The sequence below is a fragment of the Papaver somniferum genome, chromosome 1 (assembly GCF_003573695.1).
Source record: "Papaver somniferum cultivar HN1 chromosome 1, ASM357369v1, whole genome shotgun sequence".
Lineage (NCBI taxonomy): Eukaryota > Viridiplantae > Streptophyta > Magnoliopsida > Ranunculales > Papaveraceae > Papaver > Papaver somniferum.
The window spans coordinates 61,563,923-61,585,335 of NC_039358.1; the positions used below are offsets into that span (position 1 = coordinate 61,563,923).

General features: G+C 36.2%; 4 protein-coding genes across 4 annotated transcripts; all 4 read right to left on the reverse strand.

Annotated features, from left to right (window-relative positions):
* Positions 1–6,657: 6,657 nt before the first annotated feature.
* LOC113288713 (pentatricopeptide repeat-containing protein At1g79080, chloroplastic-like) lies at positions 6,658–9,010 on the reverse strand. Its single transcript, XM_026537835.1, has one exon. The coding sequence runs from the start codon at positions 8,755–8,757 to the stop codon at positions 7,063–7,065; it is 1,695 nt and encodes a 564-aa protein (XP_026393620.1). The 5' UTR covers positions 8,758–9,010; the 3' UTR covers positions 6,658–7,062.
* Positions 9,011–9,401: 391 nt separating this feature from the next.
* Positions 9,402–13,823, reverse strand: LOC113288722 (BEL1-like homeodomain protein 6). Its single transcript, XM_026537847.1, has 5 exons — positions 13,170–13,823; positions 11,487–12,638; positions 10,722–11,101; positions 10,579–10,639; positions 9,402–10,477 (listed from the first exon to the last, which is right to left on the reverse strand). The coding sequence occupies exons 2-5, from the start codon at positions 12,522–12,524 to the stop codon at positions 9,770–9,772; spliced, it is 2,187 nt and encodes a 728-aa protein (XP_026393632.1). The 5' UTR covers positions 12,525–12,638; positions 13,170–13,823; the 3' UTR covers positions 9,402–9,769.
* A 1,600-nt stretch (positions 13,824–15,423) lies between these two features.
* LOC113288732 lies at positions 15,424–17,309 on the reverse strand. Its single transcript, XM_026537857.1, has 5 exons — positions 17,187–17,309; positions 17,000–17,096; positions 16,421–16,914; positions 16,222–16,312; positions 15,424–16,139 (listed from the first exon to the last, which is right to left on the reverse strand). The coding sequence occupies exons 3-5, from the start codon at positions 16,798–16,800 to the stop codon at positions 15,609–15,611; spliced, it is 1,002 nt and encodes a 333-aa protein (XP_026393642.1). The 5' UTR covers positions 16,801–16,914; positions 17,000–17,096; positions 17,187–17,309; the 3' UTR covers positions 15,424–15,608.
* Position 17,310: 1 nt separating this feature from the next.
* On the reverse strand, positions 17,311–18,315 carry LOC113321927. Its single transcript, XM_026569936.1, has 2 exons — positions 18,269–18,315; positions 17,311–18,188 (listed from the first exon to the last, which is right to left on the reverse strand). Exon 2 carries the CDS (start codon positions 18,157–18,159, stop codon positions 17,311–17,313), a length of 849 nt encoding a protein of 282 aa, XP_026425721.1. The 5' UTR covers positions 18,160–18,188; positions 18,269–18,315.
* Positions 18,316–21,413: the final 3,098 nt, after the last annotated feature.

Sequence of the window (21,413 nt, forward strand, 5' to 3'; positions counted from 1 at the left end):
CCACTTTTTCAGTAAGTATGGGATTCGATTCTCGTACCTTTTTTTCTCCCTTAAGATTTGGTTCAAGGCTGATAAAAGAAAATACTAAAGAAAAACTAATTGTATTGTCCATAGAGAGGGAGAACTAGGGAGGGTATCAGATTCCACTACTTTTAATGTTTGTAAATTCAATAATTATTTTATCTAATTTTCTTTCAAAACTACTCAAGACAATTTCAAACCCAATCTCATGCCTCAGAAAATAAATCGTTAAAATTCTTTTTTTTATGAGTTTCGACGTTAATCTAAAGCCTATTCCTTCGCTTATAAAATATTGGTACCTAAAAAACTACCTAAAACAGTTATTCTGAAGCATATAAAGAAGAGAACAATTTTACACAATTAAAACTTAATTACATAGTAATAATTAAAGAAAACTAAATACTAAAAATTATACATCAAAAAAATAGTTTCCTCCTCAAACCTAGAAATTAATTCATTTACTCATGAATCAGAAAGTGGAGAAATATGTATTATTCATTGTATTCAAAAAGAGATAAAATTTCTTACAACGATTTTTAGTCGCTAAAGGTCTCCGGCGACTAAACGGCTCTGGCTAAAATAGTTCAGCTACTGACGACGGATTTAGCGACTGTTCAGAGCCTCCTTTTGTTCTTCATGTTCTTGGTAGAAGCAGAAAATATTTTCTGAAAATTGATGTTTCACGATTCTAAGTTTTTCCAATCTCTCCCTGTTCTCGATTCTAGCATCCCAACAACTCTTTTATACCCTAACATGCACATAAAATCTCTCGTAATAACTTAAAATATTTTCTTTCTTCTTTTATTTTTCTTCCGGCCAGCCACAGGGAATAATTCCCTTTTAATTCTCTATCACGATGCCGGTGCCAATGTAGTACAATGGTAAAGTCACTAGGTGATGATACCAGTGACCTGAGTTCGAAACTCGGTAGCACAAAATTCTTAACCGATTAAAAAAAAATCTCGGTTACGCTTCTGTAGTAACTCTACTATCTCTTTCACTTGCCTTCTAGGGTTGACATGCTCCAAACACGTTGCATTGTCATCCCAAAAGTAGTTAAACACACGTAATCTTCCAAAATCCCGTGAATGTCTTCAACTCTCTGTTTGACTTTGAATCCACGTAACAGACCATATTTCTTCGAATCTAAATCACCTACCAGTCATGTATGACCCTAATAGGTCCATATCCAAGACCAAGTTCGACCAGAACTGTCCAATTTCATTACAAACAGAGATCTGTAACTTCTCACTCTCTGTTTTACTCCAACTTGAATTCTAACCAATTTTAATCCAATCATACACCCTTATCAATCTTTTTAGCCTAAATCAAGTCTTCCCAATCAATTTCAGCCATTAAGTCTCTTCAGAACACCTACAAATCTTCAACCATAATTCTGCTTTTTTAAACCAGATTTTCGAGCAATTTAGGGGGTGTGAATATCAATTTGTGGGTTACAAGTAGTAATCTTGTCTGTAAATATAAAACTCTTGGGGTGCCTTTATCGCATTTCTGGGAGTGCCCTTATCCAAAGTTGGGTTGCTTTTAACACTTTTCTGGGTGCCTTTAGTAATTTTTCGAGACGATTTTTCCAAAAATGTTTCTTTTCCAGAAATACCTACACACACATAAAACACCATAATGACTACAAAATTGAGCACTAACAATATATAGAATTGAGACAAATTAGACACATAAATGTGTCTAACAATACACATACACAAAGTGATTTAGTGATCAAAGATGTCTTAGAGGTGTTTATGAGAGTCGTAGCAGTATCAAACATTTTTGTGAAAATAGTTTATGAGCATCTACTTAATTTAAACTGGTATGTGTGTGCATTACATGTACCTATGAACTAGTTCGTGAATTCACGAAGCTAAGGTACGTGTACCCTTAAGTTATTCACCAATTCAGTCCCTTGGGTACCCAGCATTCCTACCTTGTTCCGGAACTCTGTGGACTAGGGTACGTGTACTGAGTATCCATATACCTACCTTGCGTCTAGATTTCAGTAGTTATGAAAACTTTATTTTCATGCTTTCAAACATTCTCAATTTCCATAGATATAACATATCATTGCTCGAGCAATTTTCAAATGATCCAATTGAGACAAAGATAGTTCTTGAACAATAAATTGTTTTGAACTAAGATTTCTAAGGATCTATGAACATCAATTGCTTGAATCATATTTCGAGATGTTTAACAAGACAATCTTGACTCGAAACTTCTTCTTTGCAACACTAAATCTTCTAGAAGTCAAACAGCATGTAGTCTCATATAGATAAAATAGTAATTCCTTGAGTAAATAAAATGGTTCAGTCTTCACATACCTCTTTACCGATAAATTTCTCCAAATATGTTCGTTTGATCTTCAGTCTTCGACCTTCGAGGGTTATGCAGTGATGTCTAATACTCAACTATCATACTGAATCCTAGTCCGAGATTTGATTTCAGTAGATTAAAAATCATGATATAGCTTTGTGCATCTAACATTGATAACAAGATTGAGATAGTAAAACTTACGAGTTCGACTGAGCAGTGCTCTAATAGTTAACTGGATAAGATTTTAGGATTAAGAAACAGTTCATATACGGTTAACATTTTCTCATCCAAGACGAGGTACACCAATAATGGGCATCATGGTATTCAATCTATTTACCACAAGGTTTAACCCAAATGGATGATTCCAACCAAGAGAAGAGGTGGGGAGAGGCTCTGGGTTCTGTTCTTAGCTAATGATGGTAGGAATTTGAGTGTTTATGAGCCTCCAAATCATGTCATGGATATTTAACTTTCATTAAAGATGCATAATTACATAGGTTGGTGATGGGTTATGCTCTGGTAAGATAAGCTTAAATAAAGTTCCTTTCGATACCATAAAAAAAAAAACTAAGCTAATCATACATATGTATTGTGTGCTAACTGTAATGGTGATTAAATATTTGTGAAGGCTAAATAACAAACTATTGTAATGGTGATTAAATTATTTTTTAGTATGCCTGCCTGCATATATCCCATTCAAGGAATTTGAAATCTCAGGAAGATTGTTGTTGCTCCAGATGTCCTTTTTCTTTCTTCAACAAATTTTCATAATCTTCCTCCTATATATAACCATCTATGTTTTGTAGTACTCTTGGTTGGTTCATTGTTGCATGTTGTTGTTCCCATAAAAACCACTCTTTTCCTCATATACACACCCCCAATGCAAATGCAAATCGAAAGTACTTATGATTTTTAGCCCCTGCAATTGTTGTTTGATTTCTTGTATTTGACTTCCAGCCTAGCTAGAAGTAAATTTTCACACCTCCACCTTCATTATTTATACAATACATAGATACTCAATTTATATCTCATCACTAACCATACATGTTTCTCACGCGTGTGCTAATTGAGTACATATTATTAATGACACCTGCACATAATGAATATTTGACATTCCCGTTGTTACCCTCCTCTTTCCACAATTCACATCCTAGTTATTTTGGTGTAGTGATTATCTCCTTTATAAGCAACGGTACAACAAAGAGCAGATTTCAGATTCAAGTGAAGCAACAAGACAAGGAACAAAATTATATGTACAAGTTGAAGACTTATGTAAAAGATCGAAAATTATCAAATGATGAGAGTTATTGAAGTTTATGATATCAAGTTGTGACGAATCCAGCGGTAGAGTACTTCTCCCACGGCCATAGTAGTTTTATTATTTTGTTTAGTTTGTATTTTATTTTTGTTGTCTCATAAAAAATGAAAAATGAATTGGAAAAAATAAAATAAAAGAAAATTTAATTTAATTTGTTTCATTTTGTATTTTATTTTATTTTTCTTGTCTCGAAAAAAAAAGACAAGAGTAAAAGAGACAAGAGAAATTCTTGTATTACTTTAATTTGTATTCACTTAATAAAGCCGTGGGGAAGGAAAAATCTACGAACAAGTTTCAAATAACAAGGATTTGAGGAAAAAGGTTACAAATTGAAAAGGTTTTACGAAGTTCAGGAGTTTATCAATAAAAGTTGAAGACCAAAGATGAAGACCTTTCTATTGGACGTTGTAAGAGTGGTGCTAATTGTAGATCGGACGACAAAGTAAGTAAGCATATTCACATCCTCGCATAGTGGTTCATTTCCTTTCTTAGAGATCGTTAGAAAAAAAAGGTTCTTCAAAACGGTAAAAGAGTGGGTTTTAAGAAATATTATTTCGGAAGTTATTCCTTTCCACTATTCAATGTGTTGTAGTATTTCTATATTCATTCCTACCTGCGCGCATGTGAGACCAAAAAAGTTGTCTTTCGAGTGCAATTATCATAAAATCCTATTGGTGAGGCAGAAGTTGAGACATTCGATCACTCTCGAACTTAAATTCTTTTATATGGCATAGGTTATTTATCGCTCACCACTTAAGCATCAGAATATGTTCTTTTGTACTTCTAACTTGTTATTATTAGTGTGCAGAAACTTTATGTTTTCTCAGCTCGATGGATGCTCGTGCTTCGGAGTATCCGAAAGTTAGAAGATTAGGTTGTGTGGATACAACTCTTGTAAACCCTCACGAAAGTATAACTCGTCTGCTAGGGACATTTAGGAGTTTAAGAGCTTTCCACACATGATAAGTGTAACCGTAACCTCAACAAAAGAGAGTTGTATACTTTATAATTATTTTAGCTTAGTTTGCTCGAGGACTAGTAAAATCTAAGTATGGGGGGATTTGACAGGTGTCTTAAACACCTTGATTTACTATCAATTGGTTATGTTTTCTTTGTTATTTTTCTTGTAAATTATGTATTTTACTTTTGTTTCGAGTTTTATAGGTGATTTGGAGTCATATGACGCCGAAGGAGAAGAAATATGCGTAAAAGAGAAAAATTGTCATTTCTAAGGAAAGTGTTATCAAAAGTACATCCAAGGATAAGGGGCGACCATGAATAATTGCTAAATACATATGCAACTTAACTTAGAACCACCATCATACAAATTGTAGCTGAAATGATGCCACTTTAGGTGGCCCCCATCCTAATATCGGATGCCAAAATTGCTCTCTCATCTTCATAACCTTTACGCAATGGAGTTGAGTATGGTGTAGCTCGAATGAAGACAATTGCATTTGGTGATGGAATTGGTGCAGGAAAGGGTGCAGTGCCACAATGAGCTGCAATGAATTGTTTACAGAGATTGAAATGAGTTTGAGTTGTTGAAAAGTAAAACGGTGGTGCTACATGAATAAATGCTTGAATTTAAGGTTTGAGTGTATAAAATATATACGAAAGAACAATAATAGGTCTGAATTTGGCCTGGAATTGGTCAGAAACAGCGGAAACCCAACTGGAATTGGAGTACGGCGAGTTGACTCACCGATCCATGTCACTGACTCACGAATAACGGTATCGTTAGTGTAGCGTTAATATAACTGAGACCGTCAATGACCGTTATACTTAACGGACAGCCATTAGGTTGACTTCAGATGGCCGTTAGCAGCATCTCTGGTGTCCGGAAGGAATATTCAGGCCGATTTCTGGCGACTGCATCATCACTTTGACGACCTGTTTTGGGCAAAGACTTTCACATGGGTTTTTCACACACATTGACTTGGTGAGCTCCTTGGAGATGGATTTTGAAGACTTGGCCTAATTTGAGGTATTCGAGAAGAATAAGGAAAGTATCATTTTAGGAGAAACATATAAAAGAAAAGAGTTTTATCTTTGTCTAGATAGCTAGCCACCTCTCCCTTAGGGAGAAGCACATAGGTTTTTACATGCTTTTCTTTTTTTTTATTTTTTTTTTATGATTTCCAAAAACATGTGAAGCTAGTTTATTTTTATTGGTTAAAAGATCACTTTGATTTCACAAACATGATTTTTGGTTTAATGAATTAATTTGATGTCAATTTTATCGTTCATGATTCACTAGAAATGTTGTTGCATGATTGACGTATTGTAACATGATTTGAGCGTTTGTTTTGTCAATTTGCAAATTGGTTGAACTTACATTCATATTTTTAGCTAGATTATGGTTTATCATGCGCAAAAGTGATAAATTCCTGATTGCAAGTAACATAAATATGGTTTTGTAGTGATATATCTTTGTAATCGTATGTGAACCACGACTTTTATTAAATCGGATTAGTGCAGTTTCCAGGTTATGTTGCATTGATTAGCCTAATTTCATTAAGTTTAATGTGTCTGGGGAATTGAACTTGATTAGTGCTTTTATACGTTAGGATGTTCTCTAGAATATAATTCATACATTTTTTTAAGTGTGATGATTTGAGGAAATTTGCTAGATATTTATGCGATCATTGTAATCTAGGACTTTTGATAAAACGAGATTATATATCAATTCTAGTTATTAAGATAACAACATGTTTGTGAATGAAAACGAAATCCTTGACCAAATTTTTTTTACTTGTTTGATTTGCTTGTTTATTTCCTTGTTAGCTTTTAGTTTACTTTAGATAGAAATCAAAAAATCCCCATAGCATCGTATAAGATATTGAAATCGAATAACAAACTTAGAGCTGTCTGCGGGAACGATACTTTCTTACCCTTGCTCCATAATATATCTCGAGTAGTGAGAAAGTAATACTACATCTAGAAAAGATAAATTTGGAGCTATATGAATAATGGTATTGGTCACACATTGGTGCAGACATAAAATTCAGATAATTTTTATATCCTCTTCATTTTTATATATAGAAAAGATAGTTCATCCTCATTTTACATCCAGAGCCTAACTAGAAATGTAAATATGACATGATTTCTTGTTGCATCTCCCACAGCCACCTAAAACATTTGTTACACAATCCGCAGGAGAGCCAACATAATTTGTAAACTTCATGTTGCATTGTGCAGTCAGTCTCCATTTTGAAACATTTGGAGCCAAAGTCATGTTCTTCAAGTAACAACTTGAGTTCGTAAATCTTCCTTCATCACTACACAAACTTCATACTCCAATTACTAACAATTGGTTTTTAGTCTATGAATGGTGTACTTAACAGTCATATCTTCTCTTGCTCTATTTCCGTCCGAAGCTGAAGAGAGACTGCAAGTCAATCGAGATCATATTGCATTGCAAGTCTCTCGACAGTACTCCTACTTACAACATTTCTCTGATACAATTCTCTCAAAACTTCAGCAGCCATTTCCATTTCTTCCTCATGAGCAATTCCTTCAACTAAAATAGTATAAGTTGTTTCATTAGGCATGTATCCTTTGTGTATCATGCTCTCGAAAATCTCTAATGATAAATCCGTTCTCTGAGATTTACACAAACCTAGTATAAGTGCATTGTAATTGTCGATTTCTGGCATATACTCATTTTCTTCCATGACTGTAAATATTTCCTTAGCTTCATCTAACATTCCCTCCAAACATAATCCCCTGATCAATGAAGAATTAGTATAAGAATCCGGGGTAAACCCACTCTTTGTCATCTCGTATAGAAGCTGAAATGCTGCATAAGTATTCCCTTTGCGGCACAGACTTGAAATGACATTCTTGTAGAAGTCATGCGGAGACGATCTCTGTTTATGACCCAAGCTCTGGAATATGAGAAAAGCTTCTTGAACCTTTCCTTCCTCGCAAAGCACAGCGAGAGCATTATAAGTCCCATCATTAGGATTAACATGCCTATAAATCATCTGATCTAAACACTTGACCACAAAATCAACCTTCCCTTCTTTGCAGAACTGCGCAATTATCGGATTATAGCTTGTGGCATTGGGCTTAAATCGACTTCGCATCATTTCTTCCAGGACCTCGAGAGCGTCATCAGTTCTCCCATGGAGGGCAAGTGAGCTAATTAAGATATTATACGTGATGACAGACGGAGAACGAGTTTCACCAACCATCTCAGACAATAGCACATTTGCTTCATCCCATCTTCCTTCATAGCACATACTTCTCAACACAATGTTGTAGCTCACGACATTCGGATCAAAACCCTTTGAAGGCAAGTTCCTAAAGAATTCAACGGCTTCGTCGGTTCTACCTTCTTTGCAGAACCCGGTTAACAAAACATTGTAACTAACCAAATTAGGCTTACCACCTTTAGCAATAATCTCATCTAAGAGTCTTACAGCTTCATCTACTCCTCTATCTTTGTACGCAGCTTCAAGCAAGAACGAATACGTAAACACATTCGGGACTAGTCCTTTTTGCATCAACCTATCCAAAACTTGCAAACTATGCTGCAGATTCCCATGAATACAAAGACCTCTAACAAGTGAATTATAAGTGACAGTATTTGGTGGACAACCAAATTCTTCCAACTTATCTACTAATTGCATTGCATACCCAACATTCCCTCTCTTACACAACTGATTTATCAAGAAAGTATAAGAAGCTGAATCAGGAATTGTACCTGAGCAAACCATCATCTCCATTGCTTTAATTGCTTTCCTAATTTTATTAGTTTTGCAAAGATCATATAAGAGTTGAGTAGCTTGAAACACATCAGGCCTATGACCTTTACCTATCATATATTCCAAGTAAAGAAATGCATCATTGAGTCTAAGTTCTTTGTTTCTAGGATCACTCTTGCCACCCTTCCAGTTGGGCAGTGTAAAAACAGTTTCTTTAGGAGCTATTGTGATTTGAGATGATGCTAAAACTCTTGAAAAACCTTTGTTTAATGAAAGGGTATGAAGGTTTGGGATTTGAGAGATTAAACAATAAGCTTTTCTTCTTTTTTGCAATTTAGAGTATTGAAGTGGCGTCAGCCAATGTAGCAGAGCTGCTGCCATGACTGAATATGCTAATGTTGATCAAGTTCTGGAGATAGGCTTAGATGTTTGTGACTGAAAAAAGTAAAGAAATGCAGAGACAGAGATAGATTAAAGAATTCATACAGTTTTTCTCATTGTCTCCTTCTTTTACCACTGGTTTTGCTGAATGTGAGCAGAGAAATCTTGGCCAAAGTTTATCCACCATTAGAGAAGCACATAGTTTTTTGGGGGATGAAATGAAATGGTAAATTTGGAATTTGAATGGCCAAGTAAAATGATTGATAACTGGATAAGATTTTTGGAATAAAATACAGACATTTAAGATTTTCCCATCCAGGACATGGCCCACCAATATAGCATCTCATGGGCATCATGCTCTTCAATCTGTCATGCTGCTTACCACAAGGTTCATCTCAAATGGCCGACTCCAGTCCAACCAAGAGGTGAGGGGTTCTGCATTTTCTTTTTCGTCGATGATGGCAGGAATTAAGGTGTGGACGAGCCTGGAACTCGTATCATGGGTATCAACACAAACGATATTTACCACTGTACTAGAGATGCATATGCTAGTGATTGATGGGTTATGTTGAGAAGGGGCATGGAATTTTGCATGTCTATAATTTGGATTTCTGGAAACTCTGTTACAAAATCCTACTATGTGATTTTACTAGCAGCAAAAATCATATTGATGATGATTACCTTTTATCTTCAATACCACAATTATTTTCTGTTTTAAGTATTTTACAAGTTGTCCCATCTTCAACAAATTACACAAAAAATAATAGTGTATCCTAATCTTTACAAATATTGCTAATTTCCCCCCACCAATCTTTTGCTATATATTACAGCTACTGTTTTCATAACATATATATCCATATATATAAAGAGAGAGGGCACCATTCATACTTTGTGTTTCAAGTTATGAAGATGCCGATATATCAAATAGCCCAAGATAAGGCACATGATGTTATTTTTCCTTCTTCTTCTTTCTCTCTCAAGAAGAGCTTCAACTGTCATCCTTATGAAACTACTAGGCTACAAAATCATGCAACATATGAGAGGAACTGAACCTGTTACGTCGGTCTCCTGGCTCCATACAATCGTAATCTGCTGCCTCGGACCCAAGGGAAGAAACAGCTGCTACATTGTACATATCGTCCGCTCTCATAATGAAATTCTGATGTGTACCACCAGACATAGATAGTGCACCATTATCGCAGTGTTGCAAACCTAATGTAAGTGACACCCCACTACCATTGCCGTACCTTGTCAATTCTGCCATTTGGTATGCTGCATTGGCAGCTGTCATATACCTTCCGCTGTCGTTTCCCTCTGACTGCACAAATGCATCCTGGAGTAAACTACAATCATCTGCATGGGTCCTTTGTCCATTATTCATTTTCATTCCCCCGTAAACTGTACCTTCGGCTTCATGAGGTCTATTTTGAAATGAGACTCCGGCTGTAGGCCCTGACATTTCAATGTCAGAAATAAAATCGGGCTTTGAATCGTGGAAATGTCTGGGACTGTATCTTTCGTTGGTAGCAGACTTGACAAGTTGTTGCAAGTCTTCCCTTCTATTATCTTCAGACGCCTTTGCATTGTCTCGTGCTGCTTTTAGGATATTTTCAGATGTAGAGTTTGAGTCCAACTCTGCTTCACCAAACTCTTCTTTGTACATCTCCTCTACCATGGGTTTCCAGAGACGCACCCTTGCGTTGATAAACCAGTTTGAAACCTGATAATCAAAGGTTAGATGAATGCATTAAGCAACCAATATATAAAATAACTAGCAAAGTTTGGAACTTCCAAGAGTAAGCTTTTTGTTTCATTTCTTACCTGACTTCTTGTTAACCCAGTTTGCCTTGCTAGCAAGATTTTGTCAGAATCCTTCGGGTAACTGATGATTGTCAATAGCATAAATTAGAGAGGCCAAATAATGACCGAGAAAAAGGGAGAGGGACAGTGAGAGGGGAGCTTACGGATGAAGGAAATGTTCAAACAGCCAAGCCCGAAGAATCGAAACAGAGCTTTCAGGGAGGCCTCTCTGTGGCCTCCAAGCATGTTGTTGCATCATACCGAGCTGCTGAAGAGCCCTCTGTTGCCTGAGCTGCTGGTCCACAAAACGAAGGCGAGATATCCCACCAGCTTTGCCATTTCCTGGGGGATCTGGCTCCCCAAGGCTTTTGCGGGTGGCTTTAATCTGATCGTTAATTGCATCACGTAAGCAGCGGAAGTGGCGTGAAATGGTCTGGAGGGCAACTGCTGTGTATGGTTTTGCTGCTCCACTCCCCGCTATTACATCAAAAGATGAAACTACAATCTGCATCTGATGGTAGTACTGTTTGTATCTTCTGTCGACCTGTGAAAACAAATTGCTTTAAGATTGATAAACTCAAATTACAGTGAGGTCATTTCAGACATTCGTAAGAACTAAGAAAGTTCTTACAGTTCAAACAAATTGTTGGACCAAACACAATCACAATCATAATGCTTACAGTTCAAACATTTTACGGGTTTATTCCGAGGTGTGTCCATGAAATGTAACATTTTTGAACAAAATTCAGTAAGTATGAAAAGTATGAAACAAAGAGTCTATGAAACCACAAGACGAATTAGAGTTGAAACCATAAGTGCCACCTAACTCTATATGCTGGTCGCCATATCATCCTTTCACCAATTGGGTGTCAATATTTGAGTATTAAAAAAACTGGACAGATGCAATAAAAATGAATGAAATTGCTCACCTCATCCAACATGGACAGAAGCTTTGTCACCTTGTTTTGTAATTCTTGTCTTTCGGCAGGTGAAAGATCATTAGCCGATGAGGTGTTCGGCTCTTTAGGGTCTGAAGTCATTCCGGTCGCATCAGCATCCCTCAATTGCTCATCAGTCTCTTTAGATGCCTTTGGAGCACCTTCATGTTGCTTCAGAGCCTTGTGAACATTGACAACTTCATCAAGCAATTGTTGTGTCACTTTAAGGTACTTGGAGTTAGAAATGGTGCTTGTAACTCCAGGCATGACATACGGAGAATGATCCGGACGCATCTGCTTGGATCCAACGACAGAAACAAGATTACTCAGTGATTCCCCTTTTATCATGTCATGATGACCACTCGAGAAACCTTGTGGCAAGTACTCGGCGTTACGCAATTGCTTGTTCGGAGAATGATCATCATCTCTTGAGCCACCACCTGAAACTGAAGGATGAGAAGCCAGGAATGAAGTGAAACCCGGATTAGGCTGCCGATACTGAAATGAAGGGACTGGAATGGCAGATGGGATATGTGTGCTGAGGCTGAGAGACAATCCTTGACTCTGCGAATTCTGTCCACCGTTTAAAATTCCTAATTGTGAACCCAAACCAATCTGTGAAGAATCCTCAGCAACCGAGCTTCGGACTAGATTATCTGTTGTGCCATTAATGGACTGCATAGTCGTAGGACTACCGTTCGGCTGCATGAACAACATCTCATTTCTGCCATCCCTCCACAAATTGTAAGCTTGCTCACCGTTTTGTGAACCTAACAAATCCGATAACATCGCTTGCTGCGAAGAGCCTAGTTCTTGTGCTCCTACAGATTGGAGATTCATTTGCTGCGGTTGAGAATTTGCAGTTAAAGGATCCGTGTAGGAACCTGTAGAATTAGAGTAATTCATGTACATCATCATGTTTCCTGCAAGACCTTGAGCTTCAGGATAAGAATTGGGTGCGGGATCTCTTAAATAGATGCTTGGAGCAACGTCTCTTTGATTGCTTGTTGGTGGGTAATAAGTAGCCATTTATGTTTCTTCTTCCTCAAACTTGGAAATTTCCTGTTGAGGACTCTGAATTGGACTACAAACCATTACCAGTTTTTACTTGCCAGTGAATATTTGTTGCTGCTGCTCCAGCAACTGATTATGTAATCAAAGAGAAGGACGATTAGTTCTCAATTTGACCAATCAACAACATAAAGAAAACAAAACAATCTAAGAAAAATCAGAACTTTATACTGATTGTCCAAACAAACATCATAATGATATGGTTTCTTTTCTGGGTTTCTCATAAAATCTTTTATTAAGAAGATAAATTTATCAGAGAAAACATCAATAGGGATAAGTCAAACATGAATGAAAACACAAAACAGAAGAAACCCAGAAACTAAAACAATCTAATTGTTAAAATCCAACAAAAAAAGATTCAAGATTACACATAAAGACTCTGGAAAATTAAATTGTAAAGCTCAAAACAAACAAACAAAAAAGTAGTTCTCTGCAACTAAAAAAGAAAGAATCCATTTATTTCTGTTTACTGATCATTGAAAATGATTTCATTAGTCATGCATGAAAGAACCCACATCATCAGAACTGTCAATTGATTCACATGCACATCAGAAGAAAAGATTTTAGTATATATATATAGAGAGAGAGGGAGAGAGAGGATACCTCAAAGATATAACCAGAGAGTGTGTGGATTGTGGGGAGCAAAAGAAGAACTTGAAAAAATATGATCGGGTGAAATAGACCTCCCAAAACAGAGACAAAAACCAATCCCGAGATCAAAAACAACAATTTCCTTTCATTGAAATCCACTCAAATTAAAAAATTATAAAACAATCTCCTTTTATGTTTTTAATATTAAAATCTCTCTCTATCCATTAATCATCATCTCATCCCTTTCAATCTCTCCTTCTCTCTTTTCTTTCACACGTGAGATTACAATTACAATCAAACTCGACACACCATGAAACTGTTCTTTTCTCTGTCTATGAACCCTGAATCAAACTCAACAAACAAAATCAAACTTTAATTAATTAATTAATTAATCAAAATCTTTGCTGTTATTGTTGTTGTTGTTCTTTGTTGGTTGTTGTTTCTTTCTTCCTTGGTTATTACTACTACTACCATCACAACTGCTGCTGCTGCTGCTGTTGTAGTTGTTGTAGTTAAGGTGTTCAAATCTTCTAACTACCAGTAGGTAGACCTAAACCCTCTCTTAAACCCCTTCTTAGACCATCTCTCCATTACCACCCATCTTTGTTCTCTCTCTCTCTCTATCTTTTCTTTCTTCCTCTACAAACTTGAGAAGAAGAATCTGAACAAAAATTTGTTGTAATAATATACACCATATAAACAAATGAATCTTATCTCTAATTTTGGTTTAATTATGATAATCACAACACTAATCAAAAACTTAATTTTAATTTAATTATACCCCACTTTGAATTTTGATTACTTAGGAAATGACGTGCCCCCTCAAATTTTTCAAACTTCTCTTATTTGTCTTTCTCATTGTATTAGAGTTAATCAAAAACAGTTAAATTAGTAGTTATTTTAAAATTAGCTTAAAACCCTCCAAATTAATTAATAAATATGATCAAATCAATCAAAATAATTAGAAGAGTGCAGCAATTATAAGTAGTTACTGTCCATTGTGTTGATGTTAAAGTCAAATTTGTTCAAGTTAATTAAAGGCATTTGAACTTCAAATGATGAGCTCGTGGGCTTTGTAATTTCATTATAACTTTTGATCATAAAACAACCACTTTTCCTAAAGCTAAAAAGGGTTTCTAAATATTATCTTGCTAGTACATGGAATAATTCTCACTTTCTCTTTTTTGTAGCTTAATTAGTACTAGTACTTCGTAATGGTTACTACACTAAGCAAAAATCATATTAGCGGTTAAATTCTTCATTCGATGATTCATTGTATCGTATACAAAGGCGAATCTTGAGAACAAACTGTCAGAATAGTCCTACATCACCAGGACGAGCAATAACCAGGCTTTTACCTTTTTTTTTTTTACTCTTTCTGCTCTTGGCGGTTAAAAACCAGTATAAAGTAACCACCTTTTTGAACCATATTTAAGAAACTGGCCGTTTTTTTGAATCTTTATATAAACTGGCCGATATTGACATTTTCCATCCCGTTTTTTTCAAAAAACGAATTTAGATAGTTAACTGGCTACGTGGCAGTTAACCTGCTAGGTAAAAGACGACTTAACCCTCGTCTGAGTTCGTAACCAAACCAGTATCGAGTCAACTCGGTGACTCATTGCAACGGTCGGATTTGTAACGGTTGGATTTGTAACGGTCAGATTCAGCTTCATTCATATAAATTAGGCCCTGCAGAGAAAAACCATAGTATTTGTCATACTCAACAGATCAAAAAAATAAAAATAAATAAGACATGAGCCAAAATGAAGTAAACTCTCCAGGCAGCAGTAGCAGCAGCAAGGTAAGATTAAGATTAAAACAACCCCTAATTTCATGTTCTATCTGTGCACAGGGAATTCATGATCCAAAGGTATGTCCTTGGATTTATTCCAGGTGCAAATATATACCATGTAATGGTATAAGGCAACTATTGTGTTCAAAAGCAAAAGAAACAAACGAAAAAATGTTTTTGAAGTGTTCAATTCCAACCTGTCAGTACTTTGAATGGTTTGACGATGCCATCGATCCTGTCAAATGCAAGATGGTGAAATTACCAGTAGAGAATGGTTGTTACGCTTGCGGAGAATCTGGTCATTGCTTCAAAAACTGCCCACTGCAAAATCAAACCTGCAACAAAGATCACTGCAAATCAAAATGGAGATGAAATTTTGCAAGAATGAACACAACAAGAACATAGCATACCTCACTTGTACAGATTGTGACGGTTTTAAATGGGTCTCAGATGAAGTCTTCATTGCTGCAAAAAACAGAATTATGCATTCAAGTTTACAACTTAATGCTATATGTAAGGAACTCAACAATCTGAAAATGTAACCTGCAAATGTACTAATAAACAACCATCCACTTTTGATTCAGCATTAATTCAAGTCTACAAAAGAAAAAAATATTGTCTTCTTAAACACAAAAAATCAGAAAACGGATCTCAAATCATTTCTTCTTAGCCTTTCCATTTCCCCTTCCCTTTCCTTGTTTTATATTCTGAGATACAGATCCAATGCCAAAGAAGTTCTGATAAAGGTTATTTATTGTAGAGGGTGGAGTAGAAGATGGTGCTATAGATGGCAGACTCATAGGTGTTGTGGAAGCTGGAGTAGAAGATGGTGTTGCCAAAGGCTGACTGCCAGGCCCTGTAAAACATTCACCAACAAATGATGCCGTTCTCTTCTTCTTGTTTGACTTAGCTGCACCCCTAACTCCGGTGGTCTGACTTGGCTCTATGTTGCTGAAGGTGAAGCTTTGTGCATCACATTCAGTCCTTTGCCTCTTTGCAGTTGGATTAGATCCCACTTCACCACCAGCACATGTTCTTTTGTTGTGGTTAGTAACATTTCCACATTTCCCACACCTCCTTTTTGTCTTCTCAACACGAGGTTCATCATAACTTCTTACCCTCTTGCTCTTGGGTCTTCCTGGTTTCCTACTGTGAGGAGGGTTCAAGATCTTCTTGTTCATGTTTGGCTACAAGAACAAATGCACTTATATTAATGTAGTTGAGAATATAAATAGGGCATATAGTTACAAATTTAAGAAGAAAAAGTACCTGGACCCATTCACTTTTATCATCTAGTGGTGCAAAAGTTGGTGCATATGTGGCCTTATAGTTCTCCACTGAATAGTAATCACTGCAGTACCTGCTCAAGCAGAGTATGTAAAGGTTAGTGCTAGATACATTTAAGGCCTAGAAATTGCATAAATAAGTTCTGAGACAAGGTACAGATTTAAAAAAAGAGAAATCTTACTTTCTCCATTGTGGCCTTATGCTATGCAATGCACTCACTGCATGCATACAGGGGAACCCCCTCAACTGCCACTGCAAACAAGAGCAAGTCTTGGCAAGTATGTTCACTGTGAACACAGAATTCTTTGGACTAGTCACCATATATAACTCTCCAGCCACACAAGGGTCAACACCATAGTCAGTCACAAATTCCAACATTTTCTTAATCAATGTAACAGCAGTAGGAACCAAATTACCATCTACCCATGATGCAGATTCAGTCCTCCTATTGTACCATGTACCCATCACTAAGTTAGCATACATTATTCCTATCATTATAATTGGTTTATTTCTCATCTTGTTGATCATATTGTTAAAAGACTCTGAAAAATTGTTGTTCATATGTTCACAACAGTGAATAGGGTTAAAAAAGGCCCTGGACCATGTAGCAGGATCTTCTCTACTGAGATAAGCACCAGCTGCAGCACTCTGTTTCACAATATTGTCAAAATGTTCCTGCACAGCCAATCAAAAACTAGCTAACTTGACTGTCAAATAGTGCATAAAACCAATAACAAAGAACTGTTGTGAACTGTCAAACCTGAAAATGCTTTTCTTTGTATGCTTTTGCTGCATTCCATAAAGAACTGTATAATTCAAGACCCTTGTAATCCTTCTTGAAATTTTTGTATAAATGTCTGCATTTTAACACATTGCAATTAACATAAGGACTTTATCTGATCTGACAAACAAAAGAAACAAGAAACAAAGTTAGACAAGAAAGTTACCTCCAACAGTATCTGTGGTGATGGCCAGGGAACACTATACCAACAGCTTCCAATAAACCTTTTTGCCTATCTGAAATGAAAGCCACTTTCACTGGATGTGCTAATATTGCATCCTTCAAATGCTTCAAAAAATGATCCAATTTTCCTTTGTTTCAGCTCTGCATACCATAATTCCTAACATTACTAACCCATTCTGTCCATCAAGTGCAGTTGCAGCCATCAATACTCCCCCATATTCCCCTGTTAGATGGCAGGCATCAAGCCCTATAACTCCCCTGCATGCTTTTCGCCAACCCCTCATTGCAGGTTCAAATGAGAGTGTCATGCTTTCAAAGGTGTTATTCACTGTGTCAAAAGTGAACTTAGCAACAGACCCATCATTGCATTTTGTAAACATCTTGCAGAATGCTGGTACTTCATTGTAACTTTCTTTATAGTTCCCATATAATGACTCTAAAACTAGATTCCTAGCCTTCCATGCACACTGATATGGTATATTTACTCTCTTTTCAGCTAAGAAGTCTTCCTTGATTTTATAAGGGTCTGGAACAACTTTTTTAGGCTTATTCTTCATCTGATCAAGAACAAAATCCTTTACAAAATGAGGATCAGCAGATCTATTCCTATTTTGGGGATCCCCTTCACACTTATGTTCCAAATTCACTTTCCTAAGAACAAAAGTCTTCTCACCCTCTTTCTTGCTAGCATACACAAACCAAGGACAATCATGTTCTGTTTTAAACCTACACTCAGCCTTAATTCTAGAGGGAGCACTTCTATCCAAAATATATTGACACTTATTAAGAACACAATAACCCCTGAGATGTTTCTTAAATGCTTCCTTATTTGCAAATCTAGTTTTTACCTCCATTTTGCTAGGATCTACTGGAGTAAAAACTTCTTCTTCAGGGAAAAGATCTACATCATGCTCACCCTTCATGTACTGACCAAAATCATCATCAAAGTCATCCATGTAAGCAGGTCTTTCATCCACATCCTTACCTTCACATTCAAGATCAACATCAGTACCATATAATAAGTTACAAATTAAATAAATGAAATCAGTTATAAATGAAATATACCTTTTTCTTTGCCTTCTTTTTCTCCTTCTTCTTCTTCTTCTTCTTCTTCTTCTTCTTCTTCTTCTTCTCTTCTTGTTCTTCTTCATCTGACCCATACTCAATGTCTTCATCACTGTCATATACTGGAGGAGCTTCTGGATTCTCAATTGGGTGACATTCATCTTCTTTGGTGTTTTCCAGCTGAATATTGTCCACATCTTCAACAAACTTAACTTCATTTGTAGCTTTTGACTGACTGCAACCACTGCTACTAGCCTGAGAATGTTTGGACATGGGCACATCCATGAAACTCAGCTTTCTTGATGCACCTTCAACTGATTTATCCACACTATTTAGCCTTGGGGATCTTCTAGGGGTGGTTCCCTTACTAACTGTCTTCTTCTTTGGTGTAGTCTTTGGAGTCCCAAACACTGTGTCTTTCATCCCCATCCATAAACATATACATCCATCCTCATTTACAAAAGAATCCTCCCAAAAATTATCAAAATCATCATTGTTTAACAATGGCAGTGGCAGACATTCTTCCTTAAACCAATATAAATTAAACTTCTCTTTAACATCCATAGACAAACCCTTATACACCATATACTTAAGTGTCATCAAGTCTGTTTCATCTCTATGGCAATCAGGAAATACCAAAGTCTCATTCTTTGGCTCCGCATATACACTGATATTCCTAAATTTGAACTGACTGCAACACAAATGAAACAAAATCAGATATAAACCTATGAAAACCCAATGAAAACCTAATTAAGCAATATTACTTAAAATCAAACACCCAATCACGAAAATTAAACCCCAATTAAACAATAAAAATTTGGTTTCAAATAAACCCTAATTACAAAGGAAAAAAAACAGAAACCCTAAAAATCAATCGATCAATTAAATTAATTAACTATCAATACAATGATTTTCATCATATATTAAGTCACGGGTTTCGTTAATCTTACCTTGATTCAGACTGTTTCAATCCCGGTTTGTACCTCATCTTCACTGTATCACCACTATCTCTGAATCCCTAAATATGTATAACTTTTCTTCCAAATACACTCTGGTCTTTCTGCTAACATCTATGTCTTCAGCAAAAACAACTTCAATAACACCAGCTTCAAACAGCTTCAATACCTAACCCTAGTTTCAGAACGAGGGAGAAGAGAACGAGGGAGAAAGAGAACGAGGGAGAAAGAGAAATTGTGGTGAGAGACCACACGGGTCTTTAAATGGGCAAGGGCACAGTCGTAAATTCTCCTACCGAGTTTGACTTATTCAACGCAGCTGACCGATCTGGTGGGCCCAGGTGTCAACTCTAACAGAAAGGCCAGTTTCTAAAAGAATTTAAAAGTTTGGCCGGTTTATTAATTATATGGTTTGAAGCAGGACACTTTATTAATTTGCCCTTAAATCTTTTAAGTCAAGTCTTTATCTAACAATGATTTCTCCCATAAAAGTTAGTGAATCTCTATAAAGCAATTACCATTACTTTTCACCATCTGTTTTCTTCGTGTTGTTGTTGTTTATAGGAATGTAGATTGTTAGAACAGTGTTTTTTTTATTGCAAGTTGGTGTTGGACTATAAAACGTTTCTATTTTATGACTAGTATTTCTGTACATCACCTGATACGTCTAAGTATATAACATATCCTATGAAAATGACCCACTAAAATGAAAGCATCGCATTCACATATCGTTATTGGATAGTGATCATAATGTGGACCATTCTACAACATATTGTAAAAAAATATACACACACAATGCCCACATCTTCATGCCACCATTAAATTTTTCGTTTTGTTCCTTGATTAAGTCTAGCACAGTTAGATTTAAACTTTTCTTTTAATAACCATACATATTAAATTTATCTATGGTCCTGTACTATGTATATAAAAATCTTGGCCGGTTGATTTTTTCTTCTTTCTTTCCGCACTTTACTTGGTAACATAAAATTTAAGCTATTGGGTAACATTTCATGTAGTGGTGAATTTAATTATCAAAGAATTTTGCAGGATTTAAAAAATAATCAAACACTAAAATAGAATTATAGGTGTGTTTGCAGTGTTTTTTCTTTTTTCTGATACATGAAAGGAGTTTTTACGAGATCCCCAAAACTCAAGAATCAAATTTCGATCGGTTGATAAAATTGCGAAAGATATTTTCACAGCATCTCAAATCTCAATTTAGGAGTGGAGACTCGATCCGGTAACTTTAAGACCGATAGGTAGGCTTCTCGCCAACCGGCTTCCCTCACAAAGTGTTTATTTTGGTACCCTCTCGTCTTCATTGATAGATTTTGATTCTCTTTTTCGTTTTGTTTTTTTCTATTTGCAACGTGATAGGTTCCCTACTTTCTATTCTTCCCCTGGCTGCATGATCTTCGTCGACCGGTAAGTGGGAAATTGATATCGGACAACAACTCCAAAATATGATTGTTTGGTACCAAAAATGGTTTCGGTAATAACATTCGAAGATGAAGGGTAATGTACCAAGGCTAAGAATAGGTAGGAATAAATGCAGGGGTGCAGAAATACGCGGCTGCGAAAACACTGACGTGGGCGCCTTATCCAACACACTTTTGCTCAGACAGAGGAAATCAGAAAGTTGTATTGGGTTTTGGAACCAACAGCAGGCTTCGATATTCGAGATCTAACGTTAATAATAATGATACACGGACTCTGATTGGTTATAAGACCTTTCGACACGTTGATTATTAAACGACAGAAAATTTTCTGACAAGATTTTCAAGGTAATCATTACCGTCTGATTAAATTATTAATAATAGACTTCGGATTGACAGATTAATTTCCATTTGTGAGTTTGCTCCCAGTTTTTCTTTACATTAATTTTCTATCGGCCAACTTGTGCCACCTCCTAAAATTTAAAACTGATCACCGTACTCTCGAATATCTGAGACATTAAAAAAAATTGACTGCAGCAGGTTATTATGGCTACGGTCATTGTGAGTAAAGACTGTAAAAAGTAGTAGCACATATCACTGCACCTGCATTTACAACTCTCAAGTATAGATTTTGGTTCAGAACGAAAGATTTGCACATGTTTTGTGATCGCAATCACAAGAACGTTTGTTGCTTGAAATTTGAAATTTGAGACTTGTTTGACTGTCGCTGTTTTCAAAGACCTTCGTTTCTTA